This window comes from Haemorhous mexicanus, chromosome 4 (genome assembly GCF_027477595.1).
Source record: "Haemorhous mexicanus isolate bHaeMex1 chromosome 4, bHaeMex1.pri, whole genome shotgun sequence".
Lineage (NCBI taxonomy): Eukaryota > Metazoa > Chordata > Aves > Passeriformes > Fringillidae > Haemorhous > Haemorhous mexicanus.
This window is the reverse complement of record NC_082344.1, coordinates 52,066,619-52,085,587: the sequence shown is the minus strand read 5'-3', so window position 1 is coordinate 52,085,587 and position 18,969 is coordinate 52,066,619. Positions and strand designations below refer to the sequence as shown.

The window sequence follows — 18,969 nt, the reverse complement described above, 5'->3', positions numbered from 1 at the left end:
CCACTAGACCAGGTTACCCAAAGTCCCATCTAGTCTGGCTTTGAATACTTCCAGGGTGGGGGAATCCACAGCTTCTCTGGGCAACTTGTGCCAGTTCCTGACCACCCTCAGAGTAAAAAACTCCTTCCTAATATCTAATTTAAATCTCTTGCCTTTTAGTTTAAAACCATCATTCCCCCCTCCTATCACTATCTACCTTTGTAAAAAGTCCCTCCTCCCTTTTTTTAAGTAAGCCCCTTTAAGTACTGGAAGGCCACAATGAGATCCCCCCATAGCCTTCCCTTCTCCAGGCTGAACAACCCAGCTCTCTCAGCCTGTCTTCACAGGCTGTGTCCCAGCGCTCTAAGCATGTTTACAGCCTTCTCTGGACCTGCTGTAACACATCTGTGTCTTTCCTGTGCTGAGGACTGTTGTCATCTTATTGCAGGGGTTCCATACTGTTGTCTCTTTATAGCAAAAGTTTCACACCTTCTTGGTGTTTCTCACGGGCAGCTCCTCATAGCACTGACTCTTCCTCACAAAGTAGCAAACTGACTCCAGTTCCCTTCTCAACTGGCCAACCCACTCTTTTATAGCACTCTTGGTTACAGCTGTGGCCTGTTAAAGTCAGGCATCTTCCTGATCTTTGATAATTGGCCCAGCTGCAACTCCTTAGGGGTAAGACTACTTTCTACACTATCTTTATTTCCTTATATTCTATCCCCCTACAGAGGACCCCAGACCTGAGCACAGTACTCCAGGTGGGGTCTCACCAGGGCAGAGCAGAGGGGGAAGATCACCTCCATCGAGCTGCTTGTGATGCAGCCCAGGATGCCATTGGCCTTTTGGGCTGTGAGTGCACACTGATGGGTCATGGTCGTATTTTCATCTGTGAGAACTCCCAAGCCCTTCTCTGCAGAAGTCTTCTCAATGACATCTTCTCTCAGTCTGGGCTCATGTCTGGGACTGCCCCAATGCAGGTGCAGCACATTGCAGCTGGACTCACTGAACCTCATGAGGTTCCCATGGTCCCACTTCCCAAGTGTGTCCAGGTCCCCCTGAATGCCATCCCTTACTTCTACTGTGTCACCTGCACTGCTCAGCTTTGTGTCAAGTTGGTAAACTTGCTGACAGTGCATGGATCTCATTGACTGTGTTCTTGATAAAGATATTGAAAAGCATCAATCCCAAAACAGTGCCCTGAGGGACACCTCTTGTCACTGGCCTCCACCTGGACATTGAGCCATTTGCCACACCTCTCTGTGTCCATCCACCTGATTCCTTATCCATCATATAGTCCACGTCTCAAATCCATGTCTCTCCAATTTGGACAGAAGGATATCATGTTCTTCATCATGCATGAAGAACATTTATGTGTTTTTTGTGAGAATATGTGACTTTACAGGAATAGAAAGGATCATCCCAGAAAAATCTACAGGTTTTCTACTGAAAGACTTGGAATTGGAATGCTCATTTTAAAGCAAAAAAAAAAAAACAAAAACCAAACCAAATCCAGAAAGACTTGGAATCGGAATGCTCATTTTAAAGCAAAAAAAAAAAAAACCAAAAAAAAAAACAAAAAAAAAACAAAAAACCCAAATCCAAACCCACACCTTACTAACAGTAGAGTCTTCTGTTTGTTTCTAAGTAAGCTTTGTTACCCCATATACTCCCACTGATGAATTAAGCTGTCTGGTAGGAGGTTTCTTATGCTCCACATCATTCAGTTGTTAGTGTATACCCAGCAGCAACATGTTTTATAACCTTCAGAAAAATGTGAAACATTGCCATTTGTAATATGAATACATGAGGGTATTCTCATTATATAAATAAGAAATCTGTTAAACTCTCACCAAGCTGAGGAATATTTTCTTTTCAATATATTGTTTGTTTCCTTTGGGAAATACTGTCTTTAATAAAAAAGAACCTTTGTAGAGGCTGTAATGGGTTGTTTAAAAACAAGAAAATGAAAAACCCACACACAGTTCCTAAGAGAGAAGACATGAAGGGAATTAAATATTTGTGCTGTCAAATCATTAAAAACAAAAATACAAAATGTGCTATATTTAAATTAACTTTAATAAGAAGTACAAAAAGATAATGTTAAGCAATATTTTGCATGTGGTTAATAAATATTCTTCAACAGCAAGCAGTGACACATTCAAACATAAATCCAGTTATTTCTTTTATATTTTAGAAAAGTAACGATTTTCCCAGTTAAAACAAGGTCACAAATTACAGAATATTATAATCTTCTTTAATTATTTATAACTATGAAACCTACTAAATAAGTAAACTGTCACCCAGAATATTTTATATGACATTGATGTTCAAGGTTAAGTATACTTACATTTATCATGCAGTTTCTTATTGTGCATATTTGATTGGTGTTTAATTTCAAAATTATTGGTTTCATTCTTCCCATTCCCTAATTTCTTTTTATTATACTGGGAGTGCCTATTTTCCAAGTCCTATACATTTTCACACCTAAGTGACTCACTAAAGAAGATGTGTCATACAATGCATAAATATTTTCTGACTCCAGCCCAGCTGAGAAATTGCAAACTATGTATGAATCAGAGACCACTTTGTTTTTACTATTTTTTTTCATCAAGTATAACGACATTTAGTGTAATCACTTCCATGAAAATTAAAGTGCCTTCAAATGTTTCCTAATAAAGTGACTATTTGGAGGGGAGAGGGTGGAGGGGTGCAGTTTAGGAACTGATATTTTAACAGTTTATAGATACGGTGCATATGTATTCTAACAGATGTAAAGTACTACATTGCATTCCGTGCTATTGCTAAGCTACAGTAGCCTATAAACTGATAAATTCAGCCAAAATGAGCATCTAATAAAGAATACCAAAAGCAGTTGATCAAAGTAATATCTTGTTCCATTCGCTACTTCCATCCATCCTCAACAGCAGTTTGATGGATAAAGTATAGGAAAGCAAATATAACACTTCAACCTGTTGAAGCTCACCCCTTTTAATATCAGATGAATGAAAGCACTCATTTCAATTGTTAAAAACCTTGAATGCATAAGGACACACTCCAGAACACCTTATCAAGTAAAGTATTCACATTATGTAAATAATTTGAAAGCAAAATAGATCTTTTAAATTATCCAACAATAAAAATATAATCATATATATTCATGTAGACTCCAACATTAGAGGAAGAGTATACATTATCTTGCATATTTTAAAATATCCTCCAAATTCTTTTTTGTTAGTGTTATCACCTCATCCTAACTTACAGCACTTTCACAAGATTCTTAAAGAGTATTAATAAATATCAAGGAAAAACCAGACAAAGCTCTGTATTCCAGTATGGTTGACACTTCTTTTAAGGGCTTATTTTCATGGATTAGAGAACTGACAACCCATATCCAAAGGAGAGCCCAGGTGTAGTTAGGTGTACTCCTCTTCTGGAAAAGTCCTTACTGACTTCACTGGTAGAGATAAATATGATGAGGATGTAAATTAGTTTTATTTTAAATTCAGTGCAAATTTTGCCCTGATCTCCATCAGAGATGTCAAGCCCTCAAAATTTATCCTCTTCCAGTAAGATATAATCACAGACTCCAAAAACATGAGTTAAAAAATTCACCTAGAAATATTTGAATCTAGAAAATTGAGTAGTTTAAAGTAGAGAGAAAGGAAACATTTTATGCAATTAACATATGCCAGGCATTGTAACAAAGTTTTGATCCTTTAACTTCCACTACTAAAGACCTAAAGTCCCTCACTGAGTCTCAGATGGCTGTAATTAATAACAGGATTTAGAAAATAATTAAAACTTTTATTTTTAGGGAGTTTGGGTCATCTACAGAAATGAGGTGGAGGTTTCCTTGACTTAAAAAAAAAAAAAAAGATATATTAAAGGGATTTAACTTGAATTTATATTGTGCACTAAAAGCATTCTAGCAGGACATTCACCAGTGCTGGGATGAGATGGAAGAAATCCTACAACTGCTTTATTAAGAACCATTCACTTTACTCAAGGCTGAAGAGTGATCTGACTTTTCCACAAATTCACATAATTATTTTAGCATTTGTGTAAGACAAAAACTTTATATGTGACATGAAATTATACCACATTCAGAGTCTATTTAGGTATGTTTAGACATTTCTACACTTGCCAAACTGTGTTTTTTAAATTAAGCCATTTAACTTACTTGGTTTATTTTAAAATGTTTTCTTCCTCTACTTTAAAACTCATTGCATGGCTTTATAAATTTTAGCATTATGTGTCTGCACATATTCGGGCACAGATGATAGCTTCATATCCACACTGAAATAATCTTTCATGCAGATTTGTTAGGAGTGGTAACGTTCAGCAGCATAGACTTCATCTGTTTTGTGAAGGCCAAGGCAAAACCTATGCACTACTAAGCTTTCAGAAAAGGAATGAGAGGTATGGAGGATGAGTGCTGACTCTCTGTGCTTAAGTGAAAGCCATGCTTTTTAAGAAAAAATAGTGTAGAATTAGCAAAATTCTACTTAATTTCTGAAGGTTCTTTTCTCCTTCCACCCAAGATGTTCCAACCTGCAGGAGACACACAGTATTGCATGGTCTGTTTTCACAAAGCAGTCACTAGAGGCCTCTCGCTTTCAAAGGCACGACTCGTGTCCCTCAAGTTGAGTAGAATTATACAAGTATTTCCATTTTATGTGCTCTAGAAGTTACTGTCCACAACTCACATGTGGCAGTGAAGGCTCAGAACTGAAGCTGAAACAAAAATACACATTACCTCCCTCAGCGACTTCCTCCTCAGTTATCTCACATTCCACTGCCATGGTAACAAAGCCATTTGTGTGCTCTCTCTTCTCCTTTCCTCCCCCATACATCCCTACCTCCTCCCTGCTGCTTCTGGTTGATTTCATGCAGACAGTCTTTGGTCTCTTTTGAAAAATCTCATCACCCTGTATGTTATCTGTAACCACTGGGAAGCGAAGGTGATTCAGTAGGGCTCTTGTTCAGTCTCTAGATGCTCTTTCTTGTGACTTCATGGGCAAATTAGCTCCTTAATTTAGAATAAAGTTCAGTGGTATGAGTGGTCTGCCAAACTAAAACTCATATCTCAGAACGCCTACCATAATATTTTTTTAAAAGATGCTCAACAACGCAGCAGTTACAAGTTGAATTAGCTCACATATGACAGGTGGAGGTAATTTAATTGGCCACAGCATAATTGACAATTTTCTACTCTTCTGTCATGAAGTCTCCAGCAGACAACTCTGGCTGATAAACTGCGCAGATCTCTACTTTTCATGCTGATTTATAAATTACTGTTAAATTAACTGACACATGCATTCAGAAGTATGTGCCCCAGTACTACACTGGAAGCCTACTTCATAAACCTCATTTAGAATTACTGTAACTCCAATCTAGCTTTACCACAGTGTTTTATCTTTTTATTTATTTTATTAATTTCTTAAATCATAAAATATGACACACTGACCCAAGAATAATAGAAGTAGGTTAGATTAATGTGTCAACCAAAAAATTCACTGTCAGATTCCATGTGCAAGTCCTTGCAAGAGAAGTGACTTGCATTTTCTCACTCATAGTCCCCACTTTAAGTATTTCAGACCTGCAAGATTTACTCAAATTATAGGAAACCTCTACATATTTGGCACATAGATTTGTGACATTAGCTTTAAAATTCCAAACACAGATTCTATAGTAAATGAAATGGCACAGATTCCTTCTAAAGCAAAGAAAGGCTTAACTCTTGTATTCTGCTATTCCTTGCACAATTCTCCTATTCACTTAAATCTTTACATCTATATTCCCTTATCCATTGGTAGTCTTACAAATTTGCAACTTATGTGTACTCAGTTGGGCCACTGTAAATGTTTCAGCAGTGAAACAGTAAAGCATATTCCTTCTTCCCATAGGAGGAGATTGCTTTAATGTTGACCAATTTACTAAATTGTCTGGAGCGTGCCCATTTAAAAGCCTTGCTGATGCCCACAATAACTGCATGTATGTATTTAAAATGTTTGGGATTTTTTCCACTGAGTTTATATAGTATGCCTACTTTTCTATACAAGCAGGCAATAAATGTAACCTTACCATGTGATAAACACCTGTTTTTTCTACTGACTCAAGCAAGTGTACAGAAAAGGGTCAGTGAATGAAAAAATAGTAGTACCTAATGAAATTGTTAGCAGCAGGGCTGACTAGCATGAGACAGCATTGGGCTTCTTGTGCAAACTGAAGATGGGCTTTTTGCATGCAGCTCTGAGTTACCCAGGTGGTATTTTCCAGAGAAGTCTTGCTGGAGAAGACTTTACCATTAAAAGCCTTTGAGGAGGTCCCATTCTTGCATAAGAATTCACGATCCTTCCTTATCAGGTAATTCAACATGACTGAGCACACTCATATTTGGCATGGGGAGACTTCTGACTATACAGTGTCGTGCATGGAGAAATACACAACAGTTTCTACACTGTGAAGGGTTTGAGTACCTGGGATGTAGCCAAGGGTAACATACAAACCTCTGTTTCTCACATCCCAGTCTCGTGAGGTTTGGAGAGTCCCTAGATCGTGCCAATGAGAACAGAAGGTAAGAACTCACTAGGTCACAGGAAGGAGACCTCAGCCACAGAAAATATAATTGAGCTATTCAAGTTCAGGAGCATTTTAGCAGGGGCCTCCATTAAACTATACAGTCAGAGCCCTTTGCCAAAAACAGAGCTAAAAGTGAAGGGATTTTTCTACAGTCCTAATATTTACAATTATTTGTACATATGTACATATTTATAATATTTATTCATACCTGGACAACGTGATGTTTAAGGGAAAATTTTTAATTTACAAATGAAATATTTTAAAAATGTATGCTTATACCATGAAAAAACCCTTTTTTATTGCTTGCCTTCTAGCCTTTTGTTCATAATCACACTATTGCACACATCTCCATGTTACATGGAAGATCTACATTTACATATAAATATATATGAAAATAAGGATATTTTTATTTTAATGTTCTGAGTAAAGTGCTCATTTTTAAGCTACTGTTGATGAGAAAGGTTTAGTCTGACAGTTTAATTAGAGGGAATTCAAGGGATACACACCTTGTCCATGCTTCTCCCCTTCTTTTATAACCTACCAAATGTCTTTATTTTACTGATGTCAACTCTGTCTTAACTATTAATTCTATTTATAATATGCATTTGTGACCTTGGCATCTATACTGTCACACAAAGTACAAAACAGAATCACATCAAAAGCAAAGAAAAAGCAAAAAAGTAAAACAGCAAAAGAAAGCGGTGTTTCTCTTTGTTGTTTTAACACACTTCCATGTCTTAAGATACTCTTTTATTTGATTTTAGAAATATTTGTACAACTTTTTTTAAACTCTGAACATATCTATTTTATGCACTATACTCAAGTTACTGTACAAAACTGCAATAAATGACACTATACGACTACATATGTCTCTACTAGAAGACATCATCATAAAGGTGTATCTTTTTTAAAGGTCAACTAATAACTGCTAATGTATGTGTGAATCAAAATATTTTTGATTGGCCAAGTATACTAAAATCTAAATACAGTACACAATTTTTATTTATGCTATGATTTACCAGGCCTTTAGGGGCATAAAGAATCTTTGCAAAGGCTCAGAAGAAAAACAATTTTACTGATAGTATTAAATGTTCTTATAAAATTGCCAATGGCAGATCCAATTTTCTTATATTTGTGTATATGAAATACAGTTGATGCCTACTGATGATGCATGACCTTTTATTAAAAAAATAACATTCAAATCTTAGCAAAATCATTTCTAGTATACAAAGTTGTTGTAAAGTTATGTCAGCGAAATGTAAAGTTGCAATTTACAAAAGCAGCAGTAAATTTTATTATATGGACATATTCCTGAACTTAAATCATGGTTCTTGTTTCCCTTGAAAACAGTGCTTCCTGGGACAAATACAGGTAAATTTTGTAATGGCAGGATTGAGGAAAACATTAAGCAAAGGAAAAAAGTTTATTATATTACTGATAAACTTATACCTGAAAAATTTCTGAGTGATTCTATAAACCTGAAAATAATTCACTTAAGAACAAAATAAAAAAATAATTTAAAAAATCCAGCTTTGCTGAACCAAGAAGACAAGCCAGCTTAGTAATATCAAATAAATAAAACAGTGAAAAAAATAAGTATCTCACTAGCAGAACTTGGTTGATATTGAATTTGATTTACCCTTTTCCCTGAAATCAATTAGATGAATTTATTAACAACTTCAAAGAGGACAGAAGTAAGAAACTTGTGGCTTTTGCCATACAGTAGTGTTTGCTACCTCCTCAATCTAACTTGTATCCAGAATGTTTGTGAAGAGCAGAACTGTACGACCTCCATACTCTGTTATGTACATGGGTACTGCTATTGTATGAAACAATTACACCTTTTTAAAAAAATCACTTTTTTAAATGACAGTTTCTTTCACTAAAGTAGAATTAGTTACTTTATAGAAAAATATTTTAACTTTAAATTAAAAAAATACTGCTCCTAAATAATTATGTAGGATCACATCTTCATCTCATTGTACGGAGAGAATATAATTCTGTATATTTGAATCCTAGTTTAACAGAAGTCCCCTGGGTTTAACTTTTAAAGAGCTGGCTGTATTTGCCATGGGTGCTATCTGTTTACAGACCCATGAATTAATGCTGTGTCCCTCCTTTGGAGACACACAGACAAGACATTTATATACACATGTACAGAATGGTTCACAGATTAGCAGTTATTAGTCGGACTGTACATAGCGAACAACCTATCTGATTAGAATGATGCTTGAAGTCCTCAGTGCAAGTCAGCTTTTAGGTTGATGGTGCAAAGCCAAGTAAGACAGGCTCCCTGTTTAAATATGTAGCCCAATACACTAAATTAAAAGTACCAAATAAGACTGGAAACACTATTCTAGACATTCTGTCAATTTTGCTAACACTGTTGAATGTCTTCTTTGCTTCTTGTGGCTTCGCTTCTGGTTTTGCCTTGTTGGGTTCTGCAGTTGTAGCACTCTTGGAGATGGTTGGTAGCACTGAGTCCTTGGTAATATTTGGAGCATAGTTGGCAACAGCCACTGCATAGGCATTGTTTTTCTTAATGACAGATGCTTTTTCTTTTTTCTATTGGAAGACAGCAGGGAGTTAAATATTTCATGTGTATTTGCCAGAACAGACTTTATAAAACATAATGTCAAAAGTAAAAGAAACAAGTGACCATATTAAAATAAATACCATGCCAATAAATTCAGATATAAAGAAAGACATTTCCAGTCTATCAAAAAAAAAAAAGGTTGAAGTGACATAAGATTGCTCTTGCACCATCAAATGCCCTACTGAAGTTATGTGAGGAAGTCCCTGTTATTGTGATTGCAAGCATAACTGGAGAAGAGTTGGCCTTTCTGTAGTGGCTTTGCATCTGTCTCCTTACAACAGAATTGCAAGCTCTTTACAACATTTTCTGTGAAGATTACCTGTTATGGTAGCAAAATTAAAATTAGGCCACCTTTCTCACATTAAACTAGTATGACTATTATTTGGGCATGTCATAACATACCACTAATCAATACATGAATTTCAGATAATGGTATACATTTTTTAGAGACTCTGGAGAAATTAGTTTACATATATATATACACAGACACACATCTAGAGAGGTCAGGAAGAGATTGCAATTAAGTGAAAGAAGGAATCCAGACTGATAGTTTTAGAACTGAGCTGAGATTTAGCCCTAGAACTATTTCTGGTTTTCATAAACTATTGGTTAAAAAAAATGCATGACAATGATGAAAACAGGACTAAGAACCTAAAAACCAGCAGAAGATAAGGATATTGGGATGGAATTAATTTAATGAAGCTCAGAAAAGGGCAATTTAAGTCCTGCACCTGAGGAGGAATAAGCTATGCACCAGTGCATGTTGAGGCTAATGGGTTAGAAAGAAGCTTTGTAGAAAATGCCTGGGGGGTCCGGGTGGCCACCAAGTTGAAGACAAGCCAGCAGTGAGCCCTCACAGAAACGAAGGCCAGCACCCCCCTGGGCTGCATCACAGAGTTCTGCCAGCCAGCCAAGGGAAGTGATCATTCCCCTTGACTCAGCTCTGGTGAGGCACATCTGGAGTGCTGGATCCAGTTCTGTGCTTCCCAGCTCAAGAGAGACATGGACATAACGAAACTAGTCTAGTGAAGGAGCATAGAGATGATTTAAAGCCTGAAGCATCTGAAATACAAAAGGCCAAAAGAGCTGGGGCTGTTCAGCCTGGAAAAGAGAAGGCTCAGGGGGAGTTTTGTCAATGTGTGTAAGTATCTGAGAATAAAGATTAGACTTTCCCCATTGAAATACAGTTGAAGGACAAGAAGCAATGAGCATGAAATGAAATACAGAATATTCCACTTAAGTATTAAAAAACCTCCCATTTTTATTATGAGCATGATCTAGCACTGGCATAGGTTACCTAGAGAGGTTGTGGAATCTTCATCTTCAAACATATTAAAAAAATATCTGGACAATGACCCTGAGCAACCATCCCAAGCTGACCCTGCCTGCACTATGGGAGATAAATTTAAATTTAATGATATCCAGAGGTCAATTCCAACTTCACCAGTTCTGTGTTGTTGTGGGACTGTGTATGCTTTCAAAGGGCTAAAGTTCAACCAGGGGCAGTTGACTGGAGAGTCCATGTGTACATGGGCACAAGGAGGTATGGGGAATGAATACAGGCTTGGGGTTTTAGACCAATACATAGGTTCACAGACTAGCTCTGCAATAAGACCGTAATGCTGTAAATTGATCCAATACTTTGCAGCAATCTCAGACTAAGGAATTTCTAATAACCTACAAGAAAGAATGGAAGGCAGTTTCTCAGGAAGCGATATATATTATTTACATATATATAAAAATATAACATATATCATTTTTATATAAAACAATACAATAATATATTGTAATTTAAAATATATGTATGTAATTTAGAGACAAGCAAATAAATATTAGATTTAGTCCATCTCTTTCACAAAATACAGAATTAAGCAGATGAAAAAATAGCTAACTTCTTTCTGTATTGGTTTGTTTCGATTTTTAATCATATGGAAGTGACTTGAGTAAGGAATTCTCGTTATATTTCTCATATAGGTGCATTTCAATTTTTTACTTCCACTGGGAGGCATCTATTCCATTTGCAATTTTGGTTTTAAATTACATCCAATTTGATATTTATCTGGGCCATCTAAAAATCCAGCTAAGATATTCATGGTTGGATGTTGTGCCTAAAATACCTTGTCTTAGGAGGTGGTGTCACATGAAAAGAGAATCTGGGAATCAGTTGGGAATTCAGCATTGTTCCTTATGGACTGGAGTGTGAAAAAGAGTTGATAAAATAAATGTAGCTTTTTCCTGCACCCGCCTTCCTGTGAGGCAAACTCCCTGTCAACAGCACTTAGACAAGAATTTCCATATAATGTGAACACAGACGACTGTCACTGAAGAAACATATCTCATTTCAATTAGTGAAGAGTAAGCCTGGCTTTAGGTGTACAGATGCCTTCAGATAAAAAAAGAGAGCAAATTACCAAATCAAATTATGAGAGGAACACTTTAATTCATCCATAAGTCCTTCCTTTCAGACACAGTGTGTTTTTAAAAGGTATCTGCAATACCATTAATGAAACCTGCATGATAAAGCTGAACCATATTTTTGTATGAGAAACTATGACTATGTTAAAAGCTTATCTTTTTGTTAAGTCGTTTGAAGAAAGAAGAGAACTGGACAAGTGGATGGTATATAAATCTTACAATGAAATGGATGCTATTGTCACTCCTAGGGAAGGAATACTGCCTAGCTTTTAAACAGTTGCCACTCCTAAAACCATGAGACAACACTGTTGTACTTTAAAGAAATAACCAGAGGATGATTAGAGAGTTTATAAGAGCTCCCTCCATTACTACAATTATAATTGACATTATTGTAATAATGGCAATACCTGGCATACAGAGCAATGTGCCAATCTGAAAAGCTTCACTCATGACATGCTGATAAACTTGCCCTGATTTACCTCTAGCTGGAGGTAACAGAACCTGAAGTAATGGATAGCTCATGCCCTTCCAGAAGTCACAGGGAATTATGAAGAATGAACATTTCTTCTAATTCTCCTTTACTATTAACTGAACATTTTGCTTCTTTATGAACTGCTTCTTCATGCATGCTTCTTTATGCATTCAAAATGATGACAAATCAATTAATGAAAGCTGCTTCACATTTACTATAATCATTTAGGAAGCAAATAAAATTCTATCCTATTTTAAGAAGGATCACAGAAATCTGTGTATTTTTCAGAAGAAATCTGTTTTCATTGGTAAAATCAAGAACTCAGATAGGAAAAAAGGATAAAATATATTAATCAGTCAAATTATTAAAGCTCAAAGAGTGAGCTTTAATAATTGTTCTGTGTTATTACAATTCTAAACTGCAAATACACAAATTTAGATATGTCAATTTCTCATTTGTGAAATGAGAAATTCTATCAGGTCAAAACTTTATCATTCCATCATGGCTACACCATTATAAAGACCAGAAAATTAAGGCATGGCTGTGTTTCTGTGTACTCAAAGCATCAACACATCCTAGGTGAAGAATTTTGTACATCTGCTATCTAAAGTGGTTTTAAAATTAATGTCTAGCTATCATTAGCAATAACTGTCAGAATACTGGAAATGTTCAGAAGTTCTAGATTTTGTTATTCATAGTACTTACATATATGGACATTAATTTGCTTTTCTACACCTTACATACCATGAAAATTAACATACATTACATATTTCTGGGGGGTTTGTTTGTTCCCAACTCAACTGAATTAAAAAATACAAAAAATGATCCACCAATATAATCTGGATTAAATTTTATGAACCACCAGATAAACAGTTGTATCTGAGGAGTCAAAAAACAAGACAGACAGTTCCCAAACTAAAAAAAATACTGTTCTTGAGAACCAAATCTAGATTAGTGAGACCAAATGAGATTAGCATAAGGGCAGAAATATTCCTGTTCAGGACAAAAAATACATGTACATTCTTTTGATTTAAAGCTTTTTTTTTTTTTTATATAGCAAAATATCACTGAAATATACTAGAACTGGTTTAGGTAATTGACTAGAAATAGGACAATTTCCTTAGGACTTACCTTATCATTCACTACACTTTTTCCATCCCAGGCCCATCCTCGTTTTGTGAAATAATTTACAGTTGCAAATTCAATTAATGCAGAGAATACAAATGCATAACAAACAGCAATAAACCAATCCATAGCTGTTGCATATGCTACTTTGGGGAGTGAATTTCGAGCACTGATGCTCAGTGTTGTCATTGTCAACACAGTTGTTACTCCTGCAAGGGGACACAAAAACAGAACATCAACTATTTCACTTGGATTTTGAATGTTAGCAAAAATAAACCAAACAATATCGGGGTATGCTTTTGAAACACAATGAATTTTTTTTTTCCTAAGCTGGTGACTAACATTGCTACAATCGTATTAAATGTTATATCTGGATTTTCCTTTGAAGTAAAGTCAGTTCAATTTCTTGTCTAAACTTTCCTTTTTAGATGAGCTGATGATTTTACTTACAGAAAATAATTTTTCTTAACTTGTCAGAGCAGGATAGGTTATTGTAAGGAACAAAATTAATAATTTCTTCACAGATTCATAATTTTTAGCAACATTAGAGTAATAATGATTAGCAGGTTAATGTTTGGTAGCTGGCTTCTCTGCAATGGCTGCAGGTTTGGCACACATATTTACTGAAATTACTCTACAAATACGCTTTTTTAATGAGAATTTTTTGTTCTTTACAGTTGCTGTCTTACTAACCATTCAGTGACATACTCAAAAGACATAAACAGGGTAAGTACATTCAGGTAACATGGACTGCATTCTAGGACAGCATTGATTTGAAATGACAGATGATTGTAACTGTATTATGTGTCAGAAAACAAGAGCTGGTGATACAGGAAGGCTGTGCATTCACTGTGGCAGTTACTAAAAGAACTTTGCAGTGCTTTTTACATAACAAGGACCTGGTTCAAAAAAAAAAAAAATCCCTCCCAAAAAGAATCAGGAAGAAGATACATGGGAGGAAAGGAGGAGAAGAACTTTTGTCTGAGTCAGATTTAGCAAGCAGAAATCCACAGCCATAAATACAGTCTCCATTCCTTGAGTAAATCAGTTCTCCCACCTCAGGCTGAATCACACGTAGACAAACTAAACTATTCCTTTGTGGCACGCCATTAAGTGCGTCTGCAGAATTAGAGGCAACACAAAGTGATATGCTCAGCACAGATCAGCAAACCTACACTTCACTGTGACAGGCAAAGGAGATGCCATGGCAGAAATATTAGTAACAGCACATCACAGCTTCAACAAATACACACTCATAAAAATGGTGTAGGAGGCTTCCCAAGAGAAAGTAAAGTCACTCTCCCTAAGCCAGATCTTCTGCTGTCAGCAATCTGTCACCTGGGTTCTGGAGGATCAACATAGCTCTGATTTTCCTTCTGCTACAAGAGAAGAAGCAATTTTAACCACTGTGGGAAAGAGAAGAGAGGCAGCATTTGCATCTATTGAGACTTCCTCAGAACCCACAATTTTCATCCCTCCAGTAAAGCTTCTCCATCTCTGAAGGTGCCACAAAGGGCGACAGAGCAAAGCTAAGTGGACTCAGCCTCAGTGCTTTCAAACGTCTGTGCAGCAGGGAAAACAACTCACAGAAGCATCCTGCTGAGTCACACAGGAGACACCTTAGCAAACATAAATCTCTAATTGCTGCTTTTCAGCCTCCATAAATTAAAGAAGTGGATGGCCTGGAATCAGCCATGACACTGTTGGCATCTCCTAGGCTATACAAGGAAAAGGAAGCAGCTATCATACGGGACAGTATGAAAATCTGTAGACAAAATGTATTTTGTAAAGAACTTAGTCTCTCCTGATGCATATGGCTTAATTATTTTCAGCCTCAGGGAAAAGACAGCCTATCTTACATTTAAAATTATCACATGTAAACTGGTCCTGAGCTGCAGATAAATCACTATAATTATACAGAGGTATCAGTAAAGTGAATGTTTCTCAGATGTAAGGTGACCTTATCCACATATAAATATATACAGTTGCTCAGGTATTGCTCAGTTTAAATCCCACTTTATAGAGTAAGTTAATCTGCTGGAAACCACAGTGACTTCTTCAGAAATCTGATTTAAGATTTACTGCTGACCTTTCCTAGTCCCAGTTAAAACATTGTGAATTTATGTCTTGTTACCACATGCTACCACTTGACAATTTCTCTAAAAAGTTCAGCAAGTTGCACACTTTGTGACCCAAATGCTAATCAAGAAGAGAACTGTCAGACCATTGCCAACATACTTTCATTTATTCCTTCACTCTACAAATTCAGTGATGTTCAAGCTACCACAGTCATTTAACCTGAACTGAATGGGAAAAAATTGGACAGAAAATTTCATCTGTAATATCTGTCAGTTTAGGATTCTCTAGTCCTTTTAGATTGCTATTATTCTTCAGAGAAAAGACAGATGATTTTGCACATTATAGTTAATTTGAAAAATCAGTTTTATCAAGTCTTCTTTATGAAAAAGGACTGAATGGAAATAACCTGCCTCCTTGCCACTGCTAAACCTGAGAGGACTGAAAAGTTATTAATGTGGAAGAACCTGGTCAACTTGAAAAAACAAAACTCATTTATTTCATAAAGATTTAACTTAAAACCTCACAGAAGCCATACACTGATCAGAAAAAAACTGTTCCTCTTTTCTCATTTAATTCACAACACTATTTAACTAAAATTGGTATAAAAAACAGTGAGTAAATTGCAGCCCCTACAATGAAGTGGTCAAAAAAACATTTAAAAGGCTATGTAAAGACTGCATGATATCTCACTATGATGCAGAAAAGTTTACATACAGGGCAAGAACTCTCTTCTATAGCTCAGCACCCAGCAGATGTGGCAACTGAACTGATGCCAGAAGAAACCGTCACATATTATTTTGCAAGGGACCATGAGCAGTCATCAGTTCCTCTTTGAAAAAGATATAAAAAATAAACTGTCCAACCACCTTATTTCTCCAAAGAAGACCAAACATATTTTACTTAACAGTAAACATCCTTACATGTTTGTTCTCAGCAGTGCATGCCTACAAAGCTAAATATCTTCTATCACTACAGGTTTATCCATTACAGCCAAGACTGGAGCTATTTGATTGCCTGGGATTTTTTTTTTTTTTTTTTTTTTTTTTTTTTTTTATGGTGCTGCTTTTGAAACAGCATTTGCTTGCTGGAGAGAGAAAATCCATCTCCAGAGCTGCAAATTCAACACTTTTCACCAGCACTAAACTTGTATCTCTGGAAAATTGCGGGTCTGTTATGCTCATAACAGTAGAAGAGGTAATCTGAAAAACTAGAAATGTCTAACTAGAAACAGAGAGTGGAAACTGGAGGAGTTACACATAACTATTAAAGTTAAAATCTGTCAAGCTGACTACTTTATGCCCACATTTATTAGTTACGCATAACGGTTGAAGAACATATCACAAAAAGATTTATAAATCACTTTTTTTTAAATTTAGGAAATTAATTTAATTGCTCTATTTTTTTAACAGCAATTACCAAGTTTTGGTAATTAAATATCCCAACCTGGTCCAAAACCCAAAGAGATTAATAAATACAAGTAACAGCTGAAAGAAACGATTGCTGACCATTTCAGAGATACAGATTACAATTCATTTTATCACTCCAGGACCAAATAGAAGTGTAAACAAAAGTTTAAAAATTCTGTATGTAGCATGACATTAAAGCATTGCACCATAACATTTCACTACACGTGATGTTGTTTCCTTTTATTTACTTAATGTATATGTGTTAGCAGGGAATGCAATACAAAAAGGGGGTACTGTGATTTTCCTTGAACACCAGCAGGTAAATCTGAACCACCATTGAGAGAAAGATTATAGAAAATAGCTCAAGCACTCTGTCTACCCTTTTCACTAAAATAACAACACCAACCAGCCTTTTTAAATAGCTTGGGAGACAAGAACCATGACAAAAATCTATTTCCAGAACAGTTGAATTGAATCAGTTGGGTAAGCTACAAATCCATATGGTGAAGTCGGTACCATGCTGCTTCACTGTGTCAATACTGAGCAATGGAACACAACTTCCCATTGAGCAACAGACAAGTTTATTCCCAAAGCCAAATGGCAAATGCTATTTACCCCAACTCCAGGAAAAGTTGCATGCAATTATGCCACTCCTGGAATGTGAACTAGTGTTTTCATACATAACTAAGCTGAGGATGCATATTGGTTTGTTTGCAGGCAGCTCAGTCTCTAACTCAGGGCTAGTTTTCCACTACCCACTGCCTATCACTCTATTAATATATCCACATTTAACAGAAATTCCCAATTAAGAAATTATATACAGAAATATGTGAGTGGTGGGATATCTCTAAAGGCACAAAAGATAATCTGCAGCATGTGGAAGGAGAGAAGAATAGAGACAATTGAGATTTTTTTCAATTAAATGGGCAAATGTACTTTGTATTTATAGAATTGCTCAAAAGGATGGGTCTCTATTATTCAATTCCAATATAAAAATAACCAGAGAACAAATCAGAACTTTCCTTCGGTTCCTCTTTCTGCAGAGTCACAATTAAAAAGTTGCTTTGGGTTTGCATGGCAAAGTTTTGGTAGTGGGGGCTGCAGAGGTGGCTTCTGTGAGAAGTTCCAGGAGCTTCCCCCATGCCTGAGAGATCTAAAGGCAGCCAGCTCCAAGAGGGACCCATCACTACTGGCCAAGGCCAAGCCCAAGGGCAACACTGGCAGTGCCTCTGGGATGACACATTTAGGATGGAGAAAAAATTATATTGAGCAGGAGCAGCTGCAGGCAGAGAAGACAAGTGAGAACATGAGACAGAAACACCTCTGCAGGCACCCAGGTCACTGGAGAGGGAGAGGGAGGAGGTGCTCCAGGCACCAGAGATGAGATTGAGATCCCCCTGCAGCCTGTGGTAAAAGCCATGGGGGAGCAGCTGTGCCCCTGCAGCCCACAGAGAGGTCCACAGTGGAACAGAGATTGACCTCCAGCCCACAGAGGCCCCCACAAAAGAACAGCTGAAAGCCTGGAGGAGGCTGTGGCACTATGGAAAACCTGTGCTGGAGCAGGCTTCCAGCAGGACCTGTGGCTCCACAGGGGACCCATGCTGGAGCACTCTGCTCCTAAAGGACTGCACCCCATGGAAAGGACACACATCAAGAACAAGTAAAAACAGACACAGGAGCTCAGAGTAACACTAAAATTATCACAGTGAACTGACAAAAGGACATAGCTATGTGAATTTAAATATAATAAATAATAAGACTAATTTTTGTTCTTTCCTGCTTCAGTTAAAAAAGATTATATACCTAACTACATTTATTTTATCATTCTCATTGATACTCCATGTGAGTCAAAGCATAGATAACTGTAGCACTATGAAAACTAATTTCTGATTTTCTGTCACCTGCATCTAATGCTGCTATTCAAACACATGTGATACTTATAAGTGCTATGACCTGTTAAAAACGAAGCAAGAATCCAATAAGCTGCACAAGATTAGTTTTGCTAATATTGTTGACACTAAATGCATAACAATAAACACATTACTAAATGAGACAGATTTTAATCTTGCACTAAATGAAGGCATTATGAACCAGTCTTATTTTCTTTCATTAAGAATGCAATCAGATTTATCTTCTAGAGAAAACACATTCAAGACTTGTTTAATCAACGATCACAAAACTTTCTTTTTCCAATAATTTAAAGCAAAGTTGAAGCAAAATAGTAATATTAAATAGATGCCATAAAGAAAAGGGATTAAAGAGCTCAACTATAAAATCAGTCTCATTATACCAACCCCCCTAATGTTAGCCTA

General features: G+C 36.4%; 1 protein-coding gene across 1 annotated transcript in view; it reads right to left on the bottom strand.

Annotated features, from left to right (window-relative positions):
- Window positions 1-2,040: 2,040 nt before the first annotated feature.
- GABRA2 (gamma-aminobutyric acid type A receptor subunit alpha2) overlaps window positions 2,041-18,969 on the bottom strand; it is a 64,489-nt gene continuing 47,560 nt past the window's right edge. Inside the window, exons 8-9 of the mRNA XM_059844895.1 lie at window positions 13,179-13,381; window positions 2,041-9,129 (exon numbers count right to left, since the gene is read on the bottom strand). Coding sequence (XP_059700878.1) covers window positions 8,821-9,129; window positions 13,179-13,381 — 512 coding nt within the window. The 3' untranslated portion in view covers window positions 2,041-8,820. The remainder of the gene's footprint in view (window positions 9,130-13,178; window positions 13,382-18,969) is intronic.